The 19,010-nt window shown below is 35.0% G+C and overlaps 3 protein-coding genes across 3 annotated transcripts; 2 read left to right on the top strand and 1 right to left on the bottom strand.

Moving 5' to 3' along the window:
* Nucleotides 1-4,379: 4,379 nt before the first annotated feature.
* LOC113780000 (probable carboxylesterase 120) lies at nucleotides 4,380-5,381 on the top strand. Its single transcript, XM_027325825.1, has one exon. The coding sequence runs from the start codon at nucleotides 4,380-4,382 to the stop codon at nucleotides 5,379-5,381; it is 1,002 nt and encodes a 333-aa protein (XP_027181626.1).
* Nucleotides 5,382-9,002: 3,621 nt separating this feature from the next.
* LOC113781157 lies at nucleotides 9,003-13,070 on the top strand. Its single transcript, XM_027327030.1, has 9 exons — nucleotides 9,003-9,549; nucleotides 10,404-10,555; nucleotides 10,764-10,859; nucleotides 10,960-11,022; nucleotides 11,475-11,543; nucleotides 11,634-11,736; nucleotides 11,850-11,921; nucleotides 12,454-12,542; nucleotides 12,680-13,070. The coding sequence occupies exons 1-9, from the start codon at nucleotides 9,198-9,200 to the stop codon at nucleotides 12,830-12,832; spliced, it is 1,149 nt and encodes a 382-aa protein (XP_027182831.1). The 5' UTR covers nucleotides 9,003-9,197; the 3' UTR covers nucleotides 12,833-13,070.
* On the bottom strand, nucleotides 12,962-18,266 carry LOC113781156 (acetylornithine deacetylase). Its single transcript, XM_027327029.1, has 10 exons — nucleotides 17,723-18,266; nucleotides 16,504-16,748; nucleotides 16,290-16,398; nucleotides 15,643-15,781; nucleotides 15,480-15,537; nucleotides 15,384-15,401; nucleotides 15,036-15,158; nucleotides 13,986-14,139; nucleotides 13,885-13,918; nucleotides 12,962-13,514 (listed from the first exon to the last, which is right to left on the bottom strand). The coding sequence occupies exons 1-10, from the start codon at nucleotides 18,053-18,055 to the stop codon at nucleotides 13,411-13,413; spliced, it is 1,317 nt and encodes a 438-aa protein (XP_027182830.1). The 5' UTR covers nucleotides 18,056-18,266; the 3' UTR covers nucleotides 12,962-13,410.
* Nucleotides 18,267-19,010: the final 744 nt, after the last annotated feature.

Raw genomic sequence — 19,010 nt, 5'->3', positions numbered from 1 at the left:
CATGAATTTTTACAATGTAACCTCCTTCAATTGCCTCATCAGTGATCTCCTCCTGAATTTTAGCAACATTTGAATTTTTTGGTTCACCATACTGCATCTTAGGATTGTCAATTTCTGACAAATTCAAAACAAAATTTTTGCCTCTCATTTTCACTAAGAAAAGCTCATTCCCAATTGGATCATGTATAACACAGGTCCTGTTTTTGAAGATGACAGAATAATTTTTCTCCAATAACTGTCCAACACTTAATAGATTTTGATTAATTTCAGGTACATACAAAACATCAGAAATAATTTTGGTACCTAAACCATAATCAATTGCAACACTACCTTTGCCTTTCACCTCAATATAATCTCCATTTCCAATTCTGACTTTGGAGATTTGCGATTTATCAAGTTTCCTAAATATATATTCATCATATGCCATGTGATGAGTGCAACCACTGTCTATTAGCCAAGTTTCAATACTGGAATTATTGCTTGCAAAACAAGTGGTCATGAAAAGTTGCTCCTCATCTTGTTCATCAACCATCTGAGCGTGATGTTCTTTTTTTCCTTTATTTTTGTAAACTCTCTCCATATGTCCCATTTGCTTACAAAACCTACATTGAATGTCAGGTCTAAACCAACAATATATTGAAAGATGTGAGGTTTTCTTACAGTGTGGACACGGAGGATTTCTGCCATTTTTCTTCTCATTTTTGCTATTTTTTTCTTAATCATTTCTTTCACCTCGTCGAATTTGATCCATGTTTATTGCTTGAAAAGCACCTTCAATGACTTCTTCAGTTCTTATGGCTCGTCTTTGTTCTTGTGCCTCTAGAGCATTGATCAATTCTGGCAAAGTCATCTGAGAGAGATCTCTTGAATCTCCAAGAGAGGAAATCTTGGCTTCAAACCTTTCTGGTAAACTCACCAAGACTTTCTCCATAACTCTGCTATCTGGAAGTTGTTCTCTAATCAATCTGATTTTGTTCACAACATTTAAGAGTCTGTCAGAATACTCTTTAATGTTTTCTTTGTCTTTCATCCTAAGGAGTTCAAATTCTCTCCTAAGGTTCAAAACTTGTAGCTGTCTTGTTCTGTCATTGCCTTGAAAAGCCACTTTGAGAGCATCTCAAGCTTCCTTTGCAGTTTCACAAATCATAATTTTTGTGAATACTGCATCGGAAACTGCTGAATGAATGCAAGTCATGGCTTTTGATCTCCTTTTGACTGCATCTCTATGGGCTCTCATCTCTGCAATAGTTGGATCTTTTGACAATTCAGGAACGTGATCTGTCTCTACCACATCCCAAAGATCATTAGCATCCAAATAGGACTTCATTTTGACAACCCAGATTTGGTAATTTTCACCAGTAAAACTTGGAGGATTGGATAAGAAGTTGTTTCCTGGCATTTTGATGTTGAAGGCTTAAGTGTGAAAAAGGAATTCTCACCAGATTCACTCACTCTCAAAGAAACAGGTCCTTAAGATTTAGACTCTTGGTACCACTTTGTTGGTTTTTTGGGGGTATAAACTAAGAAACAACACCTTAGTGTTGAAAAAAAAACTTATAAGAGACTTGTATTCAAGGCTGGAAAATGAGCTTATATTCTACATTCATCAACTCACTATTTATAGTGATTACATGAAACAAACTAGCAAAATATCCAACTAACAATTATTCTAAAAATCTCGACAAAATATAATCTTCTACTACTAGCAAATCTTAGCTAATATATTTGTTAACAAACCAACATGATCTTTGGTTAACAAATATCCTTATTTTCTAATAACTAAATTATTTTGATATCAAACCCAATCTGATAAAATCTGTAGGAAAAGTTGGCATATCTCAACAAAAACCTACTTCACGCAAACTCGTGGCATTTAAGAAATAAAAAAAAATTAAAAGCTCGTAGCATTTTTTAAGCAAGTGGAGCTCTTCTTCACAAGCACATTTTTTATTCACGCATACTCCCCATCTCTCTCCTGCATACACATATTTTGTGTTCGAATGTAGTTAGAATTTAAAAAAAAAAATCTAACATAGTAATTTAACAAACAAAGTAACAATATCAATATTAAATAAATAATATTCATAGAATAGAACACTTAAATTCAGCGCTCAAGTTTAGCTGATCATCAGATGGATATAATAGATATGACATTGTAAATTCAATATTCGTTTAAATTGTGGAATTTGATGAAGAATTTGAAATCCATCTAAATGGCGCTAGTTGTTTGGATTGTTTAATAGGCATTTAACTATCCAATATACCAATTATTAAAATATATTTTAAATACTAGAATAATTTTTAATTTTCAAATTCAAATACTTAATAAATAATATAAATAACTGGAGGGATTTGAGAGGATTTCAAACCCTTGATCAGATCCCTCAATCCAAACGCAACCTAAATGTTTTAGCACTTAAATTTCAATCTGCAGTTTTCATTCTAGTTTTCAGTTTCCAATGTTGATATAATAATCCTGTAAGCTACAAACAAAAAACATTATATCATTCGCATTAGGGCAAATTACACTTTATTCCCCTGTGGTTTAGTACTTTTTCGTATAACCTCCCTATGATTTTAAAAACTATATATAATTCTCTCGTAACTTGGATTAAAGTGTCAAAATGACAGAATTTGCATTCCATAATGAAGTCAACTTAAATATCAAAAGTACCCCTATGTAAAATTGAAAATTATTTATTAACTACAAGGGGGTTATGTATATATTTTAAGAATTATAATGGGGTTATATGATAAAACACTAATTATGTCATGCATATTATGTTTATATATTTTGATCATTTCAGGCATTTTAGTTTTTAAATAAGGGTAATTTCAATATTTTTATGGGTTTTATCACAAATGATCATTTCCATCACTTTGACACTTTAATCCAAATTATGAGAGGGTTATATATAGCTTTCGAAACTATATGGGGGTTATGTGAAAAATTGCTAAACCACGTGTGGTTAGATGTATTTTATCCTTTGCATTATTCTGATGCATTACAAAATTTGATATCACATCAAGCATTAAATATAATATCAGTAATCACCTTTTACCACTTTAATTTCACACTTAAATGACAGCTTCTTCTCTTTTTTTTGAATTTTTTTTCCTTTGTTTTGTTGCTGTCAATACCATTTAAACAACCGCCAGGCTGCGGGCGCTAGACCCCCTTGTTCTATCATCATGAGACAAAGCCCCGAGCATCGAACTGTGTTAGAGCACAGCAACTGGTTCCTCGGACCACAATCATACTTTGTTTCTGGAGGCCATAGTGATGCTCAAACTTTGAAGATTAAAGTGAGATGAAATTTTTATGATTTTTTTGTGAAATTTCTATTTTTTGTTTTGTTTTGTATTATATAGTGTTATTTTAATTTGTTATATTTTAATTTTTTATCCTTTTATTAGATATTAGAATTTAAGGAAACAAAAAAAAATTCTAAAATGAGATGTTTGTGAATGATAAATGACAATATAATGAAAGGTAAGACAATGTTGGACTAGGGGTCTATTAAGTCAAGTAGCGATCGAGTTGCACCATATTCGAGCTCAAATTCAATCACTATTAGTGCTACTTGAACTTGAACTCGAGTTTGAACGAGTATATAAATTTGAACTCGAACTCGACTCGACATAATGGAAATTAAGATCGAACTCAACTCGTTGGAGTTCGAGTAAACTGCAAGCCATATCAAATTCGAACTATACAAGCTCGAGCTTTTCATCTCTTTTTAAAATTTTTTTTTTTTACATTTTAGATTTATCAGATTATTAATTTATCATTCATCATTTTTTTTACTAAATTACTTCACGTAAATTTATTAATATACGGATCCATACTAGTCATTTCATAATTAAAATATATAATATATAAATAATATAAATACTTAATTAAATTCGTTAAATACTCGAGTAATTACTACTGATTCGAATTCAACTAGTTACGCAGAATGAGTAGATCGAGTCTGCTAAGTTTTTACCAAACCGCTCGCGTCGTCCACACCCCTATGTTGGACAAAAAATCCTCTATGCAATTAAATTGAACGCAAAGGTCGTTGGCTGGATATACACAAGTATAAACCAATTAAAAGAAAGAAGAACATTGGACCCATCAAGAAGATAATTCAGACGTCATTTTCCTCTCAAGTCTTGCGCTTTTATGAGCTTCTTGTGTCTGCTTTTTCAACACAGCTCATGACGCACTAAATTATATTGATAAACAACGTGTGGCAATGTATGAATTTCAAAGAACTAACGAAATGACCCTTTAACCTTTCTTTCTGTGCACTTCCAAGTCTTCAAATACCGTCAAACTCATGAACGCTAGCTCCAAAGCTTACACCAAAAGGCAGTCAAAATTCTCATCCCTTATGGCTGATTCAATTGCGGCAATTTCATTCGCTGATGCTCATGCTGATCCCTATGGCCGTCTGGGCTTAGTCCGGAACCCCGACGGCTCAGTCACGCGTCAATTTGAACATCCAAAAACACCCGTCTCCTCCTATGATGGCAGCCCTATCCTTCTTGTCAAAGATGTCCCCATTAACCAATCCAAAGACACTGGTGCCCGCATATTCCTACCGAAAGAAGCACTTGAATCCATCCCTGGCAGGAAACTTCCGCTCCTGATTTACTTTCATAGTGGAGGATTCGTGATTGGCAGCGTGGCCACGACCGGTTTTGATGATTTGCATAGAGCTTTAGCGACTGAGGTCCCGTTTGTAGTCGTATCAATCGAGCATCGTCTTGCTCCCGAGCACAGGCTGCCGGCAGCCTATGAAGATTGCTTGGAAGCTTTGCACTGGATCAAGAATTCACAAGACGAATGGTTGGAAAAGTATGCAGATTTATCAAACAGTTTCCTCATGGGCAGCAGTTCAGGGGGAAACATTGCCTATCATGTTGGTTTGAGTGCATCTTCACGCGTTGATGATCTTAAACCTTTGAATATTAAAGGGTTGATTTTGCACCAAGCATTTTTTGGTGGCAACAAGAGGACAGAATCGGAGTTGAGGGCTCTGAATGACACGCTTATACCTCCCCGTTTTGCTGATGTCTTGTGGGAACTTTCGTTGCCCGTTGGTGCTGACCGAGATCATGAATTTTCTAATCCAGTTTTGAGCATCAAACCTGGACAATTCGATCAGATTAAAGCTTTAGGATGGAAGATTTTAATGGCAGGATATGAAAATGATGCATTGTTTGATCGCCAATTTGAGATTGCCAAACTGTTAGAAGACGAGGGTGTTTCCGTGGTGGCTAATTTTGTTGAAGGAGGTTATCATGGAATTGACATTTTTGAGTTTCCCAAAACTAAAGTCCTTTGTGAGGTTGTGAAGGAGTTTATAATCTCCCTTATGACAACAGCTTAGACAACTATGTCAGAGGTTTTTACCCGGATGAGTATTTATCCAAATGAACAATGATGTTAAATCTTTGTACTTCTCAACATGTTGCTCAATTTCTTGCAAGTTTCATAAATGGAAATCAATAATGTTGATTAATTATGTGACGTTCTTGGCACCTAGTCTTGTCACATACTGGTTCCGAATGGTTTAAGAATTAATAATGCTTAACTTGATAAAAACTCATTTAGTACAGGCATATATGTCCTGGATGCCACCGTATCCGTCTTCTTCTGATCTGATTGAAGGTAATTGGTGATTTTTATGTGTTATTATCTATATGTGTGAAGTTTGTAGTGTCTCTTAAAACTAATACTACAATTAAGAGAAATTAAAACTTTTTTATTAAGAGAAATTAAAAAAATAAAATCTAACAATACTATACTGATAGTCAAATATAGAGGTGGTAAGACTCCCAAGTTTATCCATACCTAAAGATATGAAAAAGATGTCAACATATTCTTAAAGTGCATTCTAACAAAATTGTGCCTCACCCAATTTGTTTTTGGAGGGAGGGGGGGGGGTTAGGGTGTTCTTCACCACTGTTGTTATATGCCAGTATTCGTAGGAGAGAAATGTATTAGTCGGTATTGAAAGCATTTAGTTGTAGTCGAGTCAAAAACTAAAAATTGCATGACCAATAATTGCATGATTGATAATAGATAATTCGATTTTTCAGAAATTGATAATTGCATGATTGATAGTTGTAGTTGAGAAGGGTGTCGTCATTGCTGGCTATACAGGGAGTAACATAACTGAAGAGGCAAAATCAGGGAAAAAAAAAAGAAGAAAAAGGAAAAAAAGAGGCAAAATCAGATCTTAGATAAAAGTTATATAACCCAAAATTGACCCAACCATGGAGTTGAAAATATATAAATCAAGGGACCTCCGGTGTCTATTCTCCAAAATTATTGAAATCGATTCTTTGTACTGGAGATTTTAGTTTTACCAATGTCTTCAAAATGCATGCTATTCTCACAAGCCAATAACACTTTTTCATAGGGTTAAATACCAAAAACCCCCTTGTGGTTTGACTAATGTTCACTTTACCTCCCTATGATTTGGAAACCTACAATTTAACTCCCTGTCGTTTCAACTAAAGTGAAAGTCTAACAGAAAACATCTACAATATCGGTATTTCTGTCAGACTTTCACTTTAGGTGAAACGACAGGGAGTTAAATTATAGGTTTTCAAACCATAAGGAGGTAAAGTGTACATTTGGCAAACCACAGAGGGGTTTTTGGTATTTTACCCATTCTCAAATGCACGAAACATTCTTCCAAGGATTTGACTTATAGAGGGGCAATTTTGACATTTTCGTTTCAGGCGTTAGTTTAGATGTTTTCCGTTAGACTTTTACTTTAGTTGAAACGACGATGAGTCAAATTGTAAGTTTCCAAACCATAGGGAGGTAAAGTGAATATTAGTCAAACCATAGGGGGGTTTTTGGTATTTAACCCCTTTTTCATACGCATTAAATGGTTCCTTCAAACTCCTGTCATTTATATCTTGAATTAATAAAAGCAACTATTGTTTTTGTTGCTTTGGAAGATTAAATAAACCCATGTGTTTACATGAAAAGAAAATTTGCTAGCAAAATGCTTTTTAGAACGTTTTTATCATTATTTTGATCACTTTCTCACAAGATAGCAAAAAAGAAAAAAAGAAAATGGAAGTGACAGATTAAGTCCCATGAAATATATATATATATATATATATTTTTTTTTTTTGGGATAATTTCAAAAACCTCTCTTGAGGTTTAAGACAATATCATTTGACACTTCTAAACTTTAAGAAATCTCACATATATCCCTTAATTTTCAACTTTTTATAACTTTATCAGCCCATTTTAAAAGATATGATTTAAGAACTCATTTTGGGAGAGATAAAAGATTTCTATTCAAAATTACCCTTGTTGTGGACCTTTAGTTTTCATAATAAACCAAGATAAATCCTTAAGAATTACAACATATAAATTAGGTTGAAAGACCTTTTGCAATTTTTGAAGTCATCAGTCTAGACAAGGAGTGCAAAAGAAAAAATTATTATAATTAGAAAAAAATAACATTTTGTGCCTTGAAAGTACCTCAAATTAGTTTCTAAATGTATTGTTAATAATTTATCTTTCTCTTTTTTTTCAAGCCATCAATTTGGAAAAAAATGTTAGAATACTAAAAAAATTCTAAATTCATCTAACAATACATTGTAATAAAGAAAGTTCGTGTTATGTTTTTAAAAACACCTCAAATGAGTTTGTAAATTTAATTTTAGAAAGTTGTGTCTGTCTCTGATATTCAAGTCATCGGTCTATACAAAAAAAATTAGAAATTTTAAAATTCATAAATTTTTAAAACTGCTCAAAGTTCAAGGGTATCAAAGTGATATTGTCACAAATCTCAGGGGAAGTTTTTGAAATTATCCCTTTTTTTAGCAAAAGTTAGACTTTTATTGATGGAACAAATTCTGCATTGCACTCTTGAACTGAAACCAGTTTCTCAGTTTGCATTCTAAATTTTAATTTTGAATATTTTGCACCCTAAACTCTTAATTTTGAATACCTTATAACGTAAACTCTTAAGTTTGTCCTATTTAAATCTAGTCAATGACAACTTTTATAAAATTAACGGCATAGAGAACACAACAAATCAATGATAATATGTCAAAGTAATCAAAAGGTACCAAGGTATCGTAGCAAAAATAAAACAATACATTGTTATTAATTTGCAGTATCTTTTATCTCGTTAATTTTGCTATCAATATTAGTAATTGAAACCATATAAATCAATAATAATATGCTAAAAATGGTTAAAAAAATAAAGCCAAGCAATTGCCAGTTAGAATAAAATGGTACATTGTCATTAATTTTTACCGACCTTTATCTCTTTAATTTTACGATTATAATCATTGATTGGATTTAAATGGGACAATTTGAGAATTTAGGGTGTAAAGTGGTCAAAATTAAGAGTTTAGAGTATAAAATATCTAAAATTAAAATTTAGGATATAAATTTAAAAGGTGATACAAGTTTAAGATTGCAAACTGAAATTAGTTCTTATTGACATAGATTTGTAGGCTTAAAGCAGCCAGAAGCTACAGGTACATATACAATTCTATACACATGTACCAAATCTATACAAAAGAATTATGCTTTATCAAACCACTTTTGCGAAATTCCCCAATCAAGAAAAAGTTCCCAAGAGTAAATGAACTTGCACCACAATTGGAGTTGGAATTCCCCAATAAAGCAATCTCAGATGTTTTTCGATTAGGTTAAGGCTTAGATTTGATTTTGGATGCCGCCCCGAAGAAGCCAAGCACCTAAATCCATTGTTAACCCATAATCCACTGCCTACAGCTTATCTCCACATGGCAATTTTTCATTGGCTACTCAGATATTGCATGAAAAATATCCACACAGTATGTGATATTAGATAGAAACACCGTTGTGGGTTCCACCTCTTCACATTCTCGCCGTTCAATCCCTTGCAATCAATCAAATTCAAAGTTGTTTGACTTCTCCTGGTCCCACTTGAACAAAAGTACAACCAATCGGACGGCTAGTATTTAATCAGTCCTTTTCTGCTCTTTTGAGACCTCACCACACCATGCGCCACCCGATCCTGAGTTTCTTAAATATTCCGACTTCGTCACCGGAGACGACGAAGTTAAACATAAGCACCAATTCCACGACGTTTTAACCTAAGCGAACAAGGCAAATCAAAACTGAAAACCACGTCGTTTTGATTTGCTTGAAAGGGGAAAAATAGAATTTGCAGTTAAAAATGGAGTTCCCGTTAACTTTTCGGGCTGCGAACCCGGCGACGATGACGTTTTTGGGGAGTAAATGTGGAGTTAGCTTGTATGACGTGGCGGGGTTGAGTATGAAGAAGAAGAAGAGCAGGAAGAAGATGAAGCAGCTGGTGGAGGTGGTGAGAGTGAGTGCCACGGCGGAGAGGGGCAGCGGCCGGGAGGCGGTTGACGGTGGTGGAGCTGAACGAGAAAGCAGTAGCGGTAGTGGGTACACGAGCTCAGCTATGGAGGTGACCACATTCAATCAAAGGTTTAGAAGTGCTGAAACTGAATTTCCAGTTTGGGAAAAGATTGGAGCTGTCGTTAGACTCAGCTACGGAATCGGTGAGTTGTACTTTTTCCTTTTCGAAAGTGTTGAATGCAGAAAAAAAATTTAATTTTTTGTTTTATTTTCTGTGTGATTTTTTGTGAACAGAGAAAAGTGGTGTACCTTTAATTGCTTGAAATGAATATTTTCAACGATTACGATAGAATCTAGAAAGCGAAAAGAAAAAAAGAGGAGAGAATTTTAGTACGTACTTTTTCGATTTATTCCTGCGAAATCTCAAAAAAAGGCTAAATAGGTGGACCATTTTTCGTACCAGGATTTTTAGCGACGCAAATGTTTCGGACAGCATCACAATTCACAGGCATAAAAAACTAGGGACAAGGGAATATGCTAAATTGTAGGGAGAAGGGATTAAACATTTTCCAAGTTTGAGAGGTTAAGGACGAAGTTTAGTCATATGTAATAACTTTTATAATATGTAATTTTGTTATTTTCATTTGATTAAGAAAGAATTTTGAAGACTACTTTTGTAGTGAAATCCGATGTACTGTTGAAATTTAAGAGTCCTTACAACATAACCCATGTGTGTGAGGCAAAAATTTTCTGGAGAATGTTACTGGATATTTTCAGGAACAATAATGTTGCTGGAAAAGAGTAAAACTCCAGCCAAATGGATATTTGTATTTTCTGTTGGAAAATTACTGAATAATCCAATGTTTTGCATACTAATCTTTTATTTTATTTCACATGAGCTGCTGCTAATAAGCTAGAAAACCGTTATTTTCGTTGAAGTTCATGTTTGTTATCTGTAATTTAAGGTTGCTAGTTTGAGGGAAAAGAATTAATTCATGTTGAACGGATTTTGGTAAAATAATTTTGATGGTCCCTAAAGTTGTTTTTGAAAAGTCAGGAATATATGTCGCAATGGCTTTGGCGGGAAGGTTCATATGCTCCATGACTGGGATTGATAGCTCGGGAGGTTTTGATCCATCCCTAGATGCCATCGTTGAGGGACTGGGATATGCAGCTCCTCCAATTATGGCGCTTCTTTTTATTCTTGATGTAAGTTGTACCTTTTTGACTATAAATATAGAGTGCTTGACTTATTAATCAAACTGATCATTTTCTTGGACCGTAATTATCATGTATTATGTATGGTTATAGAAAGTTCAGCAGCTTATGGTTTTGAGATCTTAAAATTTGCTGCTCTGTGATTCCCTGCAATTGGTTTAATGAAGTTTACTCTGTGAACTATGAATAATGGATGCAGGATGAGGTTGTAAAATTATCTCCTCATGCTCGTGCGATAAGGGATGTTGAGGATGAAGAACTAAGGAGCTTCTTTTATGGCATGTCTCCGTGGCAGGTAAAACTCGGCTGTTCGTGCTGCATTTATTTTCTTCCATCTCCACTCTGGATTATCAACTGGAGAGGGAGCAGTAATCATTTTGGCTTATTAACTGCAGTTTATATTGATTGTTGCTGCAAGCTCTGTTGGGGAGGAGCTTTTCTACCGTGCTGCTGTCCAGGTCAATATCTCTGCAGCAATTTTCCTTCTTTCCATTCTCTTTATTTATTTATTTATTTGTTTGTTTTGGTGGAAATAACACAACATTTTAGTACCAAATTAAAACCAAAATTGGCTGGTGGTGGTCTTGTTTGCTTTTGCAATAGGCTTTCTCAAAGCCTACAGTCCTCGATTGGAGTGGTTATCTTCACAGGCTCCTTGACTTTTATCTTCCAATTCTTTGTTGGGTACCATCTATTGTCTTGGGACCTCTTCAGATTGAACATCAACTAAAGGATTGCTCCTGTTGATGCCGAAATAAATGTCTCTGTTAGTTTTTTATGGCATGAAAAATTTGGAGAAAAGTTGTGCATCGTTCACTTTTAATTGATCAAGTACCATGTCTAATGAAAGCATTAATCTTGTTCCTGATGATATGTCTTTCTCTTGCTCCAATTTCTTTGACATATGTAGGGAGCATTAGCCGACATATTCCTGAGAAGCACTGATTTGGTGACAGATGCTCGTGGGATGGCATCTATGGTAAGATTTTCTCTCCACAAACATTTCTTCTGGTAAAAATGTTTTATTCCTGATAGCTGATTGCTTATGGTTTTCTTTCTTCTGTTTTAGACTGGTTTCCTGCCGCCATTTGTCCCATTTGCTCAGGTGTTTGCTGCTGTTGTAACTGCTGCTCTTACCGGTTCTCTGTATTATGTTGCTGCCTCTCCGAAAGGTATCATAAATTTCAAAAAGAGAATATGTTTTGGTGTCCATTTTTCTAATATATCCTCAATATGCGCAATTCATGTTTTTTGTGACAAAAACAGTCTTTTGTTCTACTTTCAGATCCTACGTATGTTGTTGCACCAGTATTACAATCTCGTTCTCGGCGTGAAGATCTGAAGAAGCTGTTTGCAGGTTGCTTCTTGTTCCCTTGATGTAGAGCGATCTTTTTATTTTCTACACGAGGACACCTCATTTTCTTATATTTGCTAGCAGTAAAACAGCTATTTCCAATACATGTTGCGTGGGAATCATATATGGCAATCAATAGGAGGAGGAAACAATTAGAATTTCCGGTGACTGCCTATTCCAAACAGAAAATGTGTTTCTACAGATAAGCTTGATTAGCATGATGATGTTCTTTATCAACTTCTTCAATAGAAGTATGTTCATCTTCAACTCGATCATCTTTATGAGCCATATACACTCTTTTGATCAGCATGTAGTACTATATCATTTGTATGCACTCAGGAGCCTCTTCCCTGCCCTTTCAAAAATGTGTACCTACATTCTGGAGGTTGCAAAATGTTGCTAAGGAGCAACGAGGAAAACTGAAGTTCACAGCATATTTTGCCTGCCTAAAACCATTATCCATTGTCAGCTGTTTATCTTGTATCATCAACACGCTAGTTACAATTGCAATCTGACTATGGTGCATATGGAACAGCCTGGTATGAGAGGAGGCAAATGAAAAAGATTTATTCGCCCTTGCTGGAAGCAATTCTAGCCCTTTACCTTGGATTTGAATGGATCCAGGTAAATTGGTTTATTATGCACATCATTTTTCCTTTTGCTTGCAATTATACATAATTTCCCGTCATACCGAAATCACTTTTAATCAGAGGAAAAAAACTGATTATGCTTATTTTGATTGCTTATATGGATGTGAACAGACAAACAACATCTTCGCTCCAATCCTCACACATGGCATTTACTCTGCCGTTGTTTTGGGACATGGCCTTTGGAAAATACATGATCATCGGCGAAGACTACGCCAGAGAGTTCAACAGCTGAAATTGGAAGAGAAGAGCACGAGAAACTTGTAAAGCGGCCCTGTAAGGAAATGTAATGGTTAGATTTGGCGGAAACATGTATATTTCTTGTTTGAGTTTTGATTAGCCTTAGATCACCTACAGATGTACAGGCAAAGTCAAAAGAATACGCACAATAAAAAGTTCCAGTTGTAAATGGTAGCTTATACCGTAGAAAATCTACCATATACAGGATGTATTGGCAGTACCTTGGCACAAATTTTCTTTCCAACATCAGCAGGAAATTTTTTTTTTTTTGTCTTAGAACTTATACACCACTGTTTAGGAGTATGCTTTTTCATCAAAAGAACAACCAAAATGTATAACAGTAAATTAGATGCACTCAGTTCCTAGAAGCTGTGGTTCAATTAAAAAAAAAAAGGCATCTCAATTGATCCGTTCCCTTCTCAGCATACTTGTTAATTTTTCAGTGGCCGTTGCTGTATGCCGAAATCCGCACCAAAACAAGACATTATTAATGCTGACCATAAACTGTGTAAGCTCAGCAGAGGTTGAAGATTGAAGGCCATAATCTTCACAGCATATATACGGTGGGCAAGATTTATTGCCTTCAAGAAGCCTGTGATCAATAATCAATCTTCCAATTGTGAAATGATACTGGCAAAAACTTGGTAGCCCTGGCACAAGTCAGTTAGAAGGCAGTACTCATTCTTGGCATGGTATGTAGCCATCAAGCCTGCATGTTTATGAAAAGAGCAAAATCCATTAATCCATCTGTTTTGGTGTAGCCAAAATTGACAGCAGCATATATATCTTTTGCATCAGAATGGGTATAGAAGACGTCAACCAGGTTAGGTGTTAGCCATATAGAAGAAATAATTATCAAGAAGACAGAATCTTAACATGCTTTCATTGAGTTCCTTCTAAGATAAGAAGAATGGTATAACTGGCAAGTAACATGCTCAAGAAAGGATTCAAGCAACCAAGCTCTGGGAAAAATCCTAATGCAGACCAAAACATCTTTTTCACAAAATACTATCAGAAGCATACAGCTATAAGCTTATATTATTTAAATAAAAAAGTGGTAGGATATGGAAGAATCTTACCATAGCCTGCAGTTTGGACATCAAAGCCCTCATCCTGCCAAATAACAAAGTTAGAAGGATGCCAAAAAATCTGAGTCTTATGACAAGCAAACTCATCGTACCTGCAATTCTCTAATAAGTGGCAAACTACCAGTAATAGAATAGGGCTTTACATGCCCCACTGCCTCTTCAGTCGCTTTACATAGGACATGGAAACCAGGGGATTCAAGATTGCAAGCAACTCCAGAATTTGCCGAGTCGAAACTTATTGTGATTCTGAGGGTAAATAAATTGTAAAACTGAATGTTACACAATGAGTACTGTACTGATATGCAAAGAAAAACTGATTCCATAAGACCATCACCTACTTCCATGCTTGAAATTATAATCTCAGGGTGCAATGCAATTCACAACATAAATACTTGATCAAGGAATGTCTTTATTAGTGGAAGGCTGTTCCATCCCCTATCTGGAAACAAAATTTCTCATGACATGGGCATTTTTTTCCCTTATGTCGTTTGCCATCAGTGCTGCCCATTACAACTCCCAAGGAAAAAGATAAAAGAGAACCCCCAACGTGATGAAGCATGTCTATGACAGGAAGCCCAAACCTAAATATCCTTCGATGAAATGCTTTCCAGTTTGCAAGAAAGATGTGGGACTTTCTTTTCTGTTTATTTGAACTTTGAAAGAGCATACTCAATTAAACTTCTGGGAAAGTGGAAAGATAAGAAGTAGAAACTGTAGAAAACAAGGGAGCTTTGGTTCTGTGATCCCTCCTAGTCCAAGATGGAGCATGTGGCTTTGAGTATAATGAAAGACCATTTGCAACAGAGAAGTCTTAGTTCAAGATCTAAAATGTAGAATTTATCCCATATTCATAGATTGTATCCAGGGACTGTTTTAACTTTTCGGTCAGTTTACAAAAAACTTTTGCATTACATTGTTGACTGTTGGGCCTAATATGGTTTCTTGCAGTGTTTATAATCTTAGGATGTGTAATTACCTCATGCATACTTCTTCTCTGTATATCAAAATTTTCTTGAATTAGTGGATAAATGATTTTCAATTTGACAAACTACAATCACCTTTTTCATTCCTACCAAATTTAAAGTGAAAGCAACAACCGCTCAGCATGCTCCTACTAAACAAATCAGTCGACAAAGGCATACCTTCCCCTTAGGTTTTCATCTGGTAGCACATATTTTGAAACAGGGCCCCTAGTATCAAGCTTCTCAATATTTTCATTTATGTCTTCGACATACTCCTGTAACTTCTTCAGCACATCTGATACACTGTTGAGGAGTGAATAATATATACTGTCAAACTTTTGAATTTTTACCTGAATATCCTTCTAAACTCAACTGGTAAAGCTACAGCAGACTAAGTACAGGAAGATAATTAGTTTAAGCCCAAAACATAAAAATGAAGAGGGCAAAGGAATTAATTGTGAAATATCATAATCTGATAACTTAAATCATCCACAATTTAGGAAGGAGAAAAAAGGAAAAATTTGCCACCTGTAAAATGGAGTCAACCTGCAAAAGTAAAGAGGCATTGTTAGAAGGGTTTAGAAGTTCAAGATCCTAAACAAGAATATATAAAGAAATATGTACCTAACATCGCCTGAAACTGTACATTCAGCTGGAATTTGGTTAATTCCACCACCTGGATCTGTAATATAAAATGCTTATTCAGAAAATGGAATTGGCTTGGCTGCTTATGACAAGTCAAATATCACACTTGTCCAAGTTCTTCCACAATGTGATCAAGACTTACAAGACCATTGAGTTGGTTTCATTGTTGATGGTGTTGCAAATCCATAAACTTGTTCCTTAGGATGAGGAGGGAAATCTTTATAGAACCGTAATTGGATCTCTTTGAGTGCTTCCATTGCTAGCTCAAAGGGATTAATAGCCTACAGAAAAAGAAAACTACTAAACGGAACACATTCACAGGTTCCTCCCAGTAATGGAGCATTCTTAATGGGCATGAACTTGCAGCAGTATTCCTCTTCAATCCCTCCAAGTTATTGTCCAGCTAAATTATCGTAACATTAATTCATCTACAGCCAAGCCTATCCCATTTATTTTTGGTGCACTGTGATCACTTACAAGGATTTATCTGTGAAAATAAGAATACTTCAAATGCAGTTTTTTCTGCATAGATAATTTAATTCAAGAGGAAATAATATTAAATGTATTTTTTGTGCTTGCAAAGTTAAAAATTTTTTTTGATGCCTCTCTTTTAGTTTAGTTTCATCATTCCAGAAAAATGGTTACTTTAATTACTTGATCTTTATCATAATATGAACTGCCTGCATAGTGACACAACTAAGAAAGTGACAGTATCTCTTTCCTGCACATGTGAGTTTTACACGAAGAATTAGTGCAGCTGATATGAGACAACAGAAAGCCAGAAAGCACCTTATGGGGCAAACCACTGTGGAAAAGCTTTCCGGTAACATGGAGTTTCCACGGTATCATGCCACCTGTCCCAATGCAAGGCTGTTTATCCGCTGTATCTATCCAAAATCTGTTTTCAAACACATAAACCATTAACCAAATGCCAAACAATTTAAACATAACCAATTAACCAAAAAAAGATTCTCATACTTAAATACTACTTTTATGTCCTTACAAAGGCCCTTGTTTCAACTTATCGAGCAATCCATCCTTAACCAATGCATCCACACCAACCCCAGGAATAGATGAATTCTCTTCACTGGCTATAAAAACAGCAACAACAGAGGACTTCAGCTGTGGCTTTGTCTCTCCCAGTTTCTTCATAAGTTCAGCTACAAGAGCGACATGCCCAAGGCAATCAGTAGTTCCACGTCCCCGTAGTTTATCCCCATCAATGCTCAGCGAAAAAGGATCAAAATCCTGAGGCATAGATATGGTCTTAGACTCTAAATACAAAACACTCGAATACTGAGGAGACAAAAATTTATACCCAGGTCAAAGAGCAGAACTCAAACTTACTCTGTTTCCAACCCCACTATTTACTTTCTGGAAACCTTGGAAAAAGATAATTACAATGACAGGTTCTAGCTAAATTCCATAATCATGCCCTCGAATTAAGAAATAGCTGGTTAAATCACTTTAAATACTTCAAATATAAGTTATGAGCTGAAGTAATTTTGTTTCGATGGAATACAATATTTGCAACAACAGAATGAGATAACCATTAGTTAGTAAGGCTAATGAACTCATTACCCCAAATCATAGCACGGGCCTCATAAAACAATAGAGAGCCAAAAATTTTCATTAAGGTACCAATTTAGGACTCAAGATTTAATTTCTTATAGTGAACATCCTTAGGCTACAAATCAGCAGCTACCGTAAAATGAGACTTGCATACATTCAATGTCTCACCAAAATTAACTAAGTTCCATAGCTCGTCATTGCATAACTACAATTCCCATACGGGGTTCAAATTCCTGGGGATAATGGATATGTTTGTAGCATTGTAGATGCAACAGCGAGATCTAACCATAATAACAATGAAAAGATTCAGAAAAATATTGCCAGTGTATAAAAACACAAAAAGTCTCCAACTTTAAACCTTGCACTATCAAATTTAAACTTCCAATCAAAGAAAGCCCTTTCATCATCAATTAAAACAATCTTCTTTTTTTCTCAGAATAGAGAGAGAGAGTTGCAAAAAGTAACAAAACCCAATTAACATATACCATTTTCTTTTGTCCTTATTCTGGCAAACTCACAAAACATATTTACAATCATTTTCAGTCAAACACAAGACAAAACCAATCATCAGAATGTAAGAAAAATCCCAAAATATATAATCGGATTACAAATAAATTACTCAAAAAAGCTAAAAGTTCAAAATTTGTTACCCAGTCAGAAGGGTTGGCAGTAACAACATCCATATGCATTCCAACAAAGGAAAGAATTTTATTGGGCTCAGTTCCGGGATACTCTACAATCAGGTTTCCTCTATTGGGCTTGTAGGTGACATGGTTGATAACAAGCGGGCCTCCACCGGTAGTGGTGCTGTAGGGGAGGAGAGTGTCGAGCACGTGCCGCACAATCCTGTCTTCTTCTGGGATCAGCTCTGGTGGATTGTTCTGAACGAATTTAGATTCTCCTATTAGTTTCCCCAAAAGGGTCACGAATGATTCCTTGTCTAAAGCTCCTAATGCTTGTTTTGCAGCAGATGAAGCAGCCATTGTTATACAAGGAGAAGAAGAGCGGATGGAGAGTAGGGAGGCTTTTTTAGATCCTTTTTCTTTTCGAAAGGTTTTGTAGTACTAGTAAGTAGTAACTATGAGTTAAACTGCTGGCTGAAGATTGGAAAATAAATCGTTAGGACTGGACGACAAATAGAATAATATACTAGTGAAGTTTTTGCTTTATTGCTCTATCACCCTAATCTTTGATTGATGATCTTTGATTCTCTGTGTTTGTGCGCACCGAAGGCTAGGAAATTACAGCCCCGTCTTGTTAATACTAACTTAGACCCTCCTGTTTCGATTGTATTTTTTTGGGAGTTTTTAGAAAAAAAAAATGTTTTGATTATACTTTTTGGAGAGTTTTTAGAGAAAAATTACTATAGCAATTTTTGTAAGATGTGATTTATATATGGAAATAACTGTTTGGATTACATTTTTTGGAAAGTTTTAAGAAAAAAAAAAACATTTTTCTAAAATGTAATATATGTATAGAAAAAATGTGACTAAAAAATTATGCAAAAAAAATATTTATAAAAAAAAAAAAAAGTTTTCTGAAAAAATGTGACAATCCAAACAAGGCTTAATAATATGGACTTGCCTTCTTTCATTCATTGTATAACTTTTTAGTGATTTTCTCCCTCTATGGCTCTTTGGCCCTCCTTTAATATATTCGATACGCCACCAGCGTTTGTGTTTTGGAATCACAAATCAACCTTTTGTCTATTCTGATGAATTTATCCTTCATATTCTCCCTTTCTTATTTTAAGTGCTTCTTTGATTTGCCTATTTTTCTCACATTAATGGGCTGAAATCACCTTCAACTAAACTTTGGAACAAGTGCTATTAGGGATCAAGATAAGGTCGCAAACTGATTCGTGTTTGGCTTGTTTGAGTTTGAAAGATGCTTGACCATACAATAAACAAAGAGTAAATGGTTAGATAGTCCCTTAAC

The sequence above is a fragment of the Coffea eugenioides genome, chromosome 8, assembly GCF_003713205.1.
Source record: "Coffea eugenioides isolate CCC68of chromosome 8, Ceug_1.0, whole genome shotgun sequence".
Taxonomy (NCBI): domain Eukaryota; kingdom Viridiplantae; phylum Streptophyta; class Magnoliopsida; order Gentianales; family Rubiaceae; genus Coffea; species Coffea eugenioides.
The sequence above is the reverse complement of the archived record's forward strand: the minus strand, read 5'-3'. Positions and strand labels throughout refer to the sequence as shown.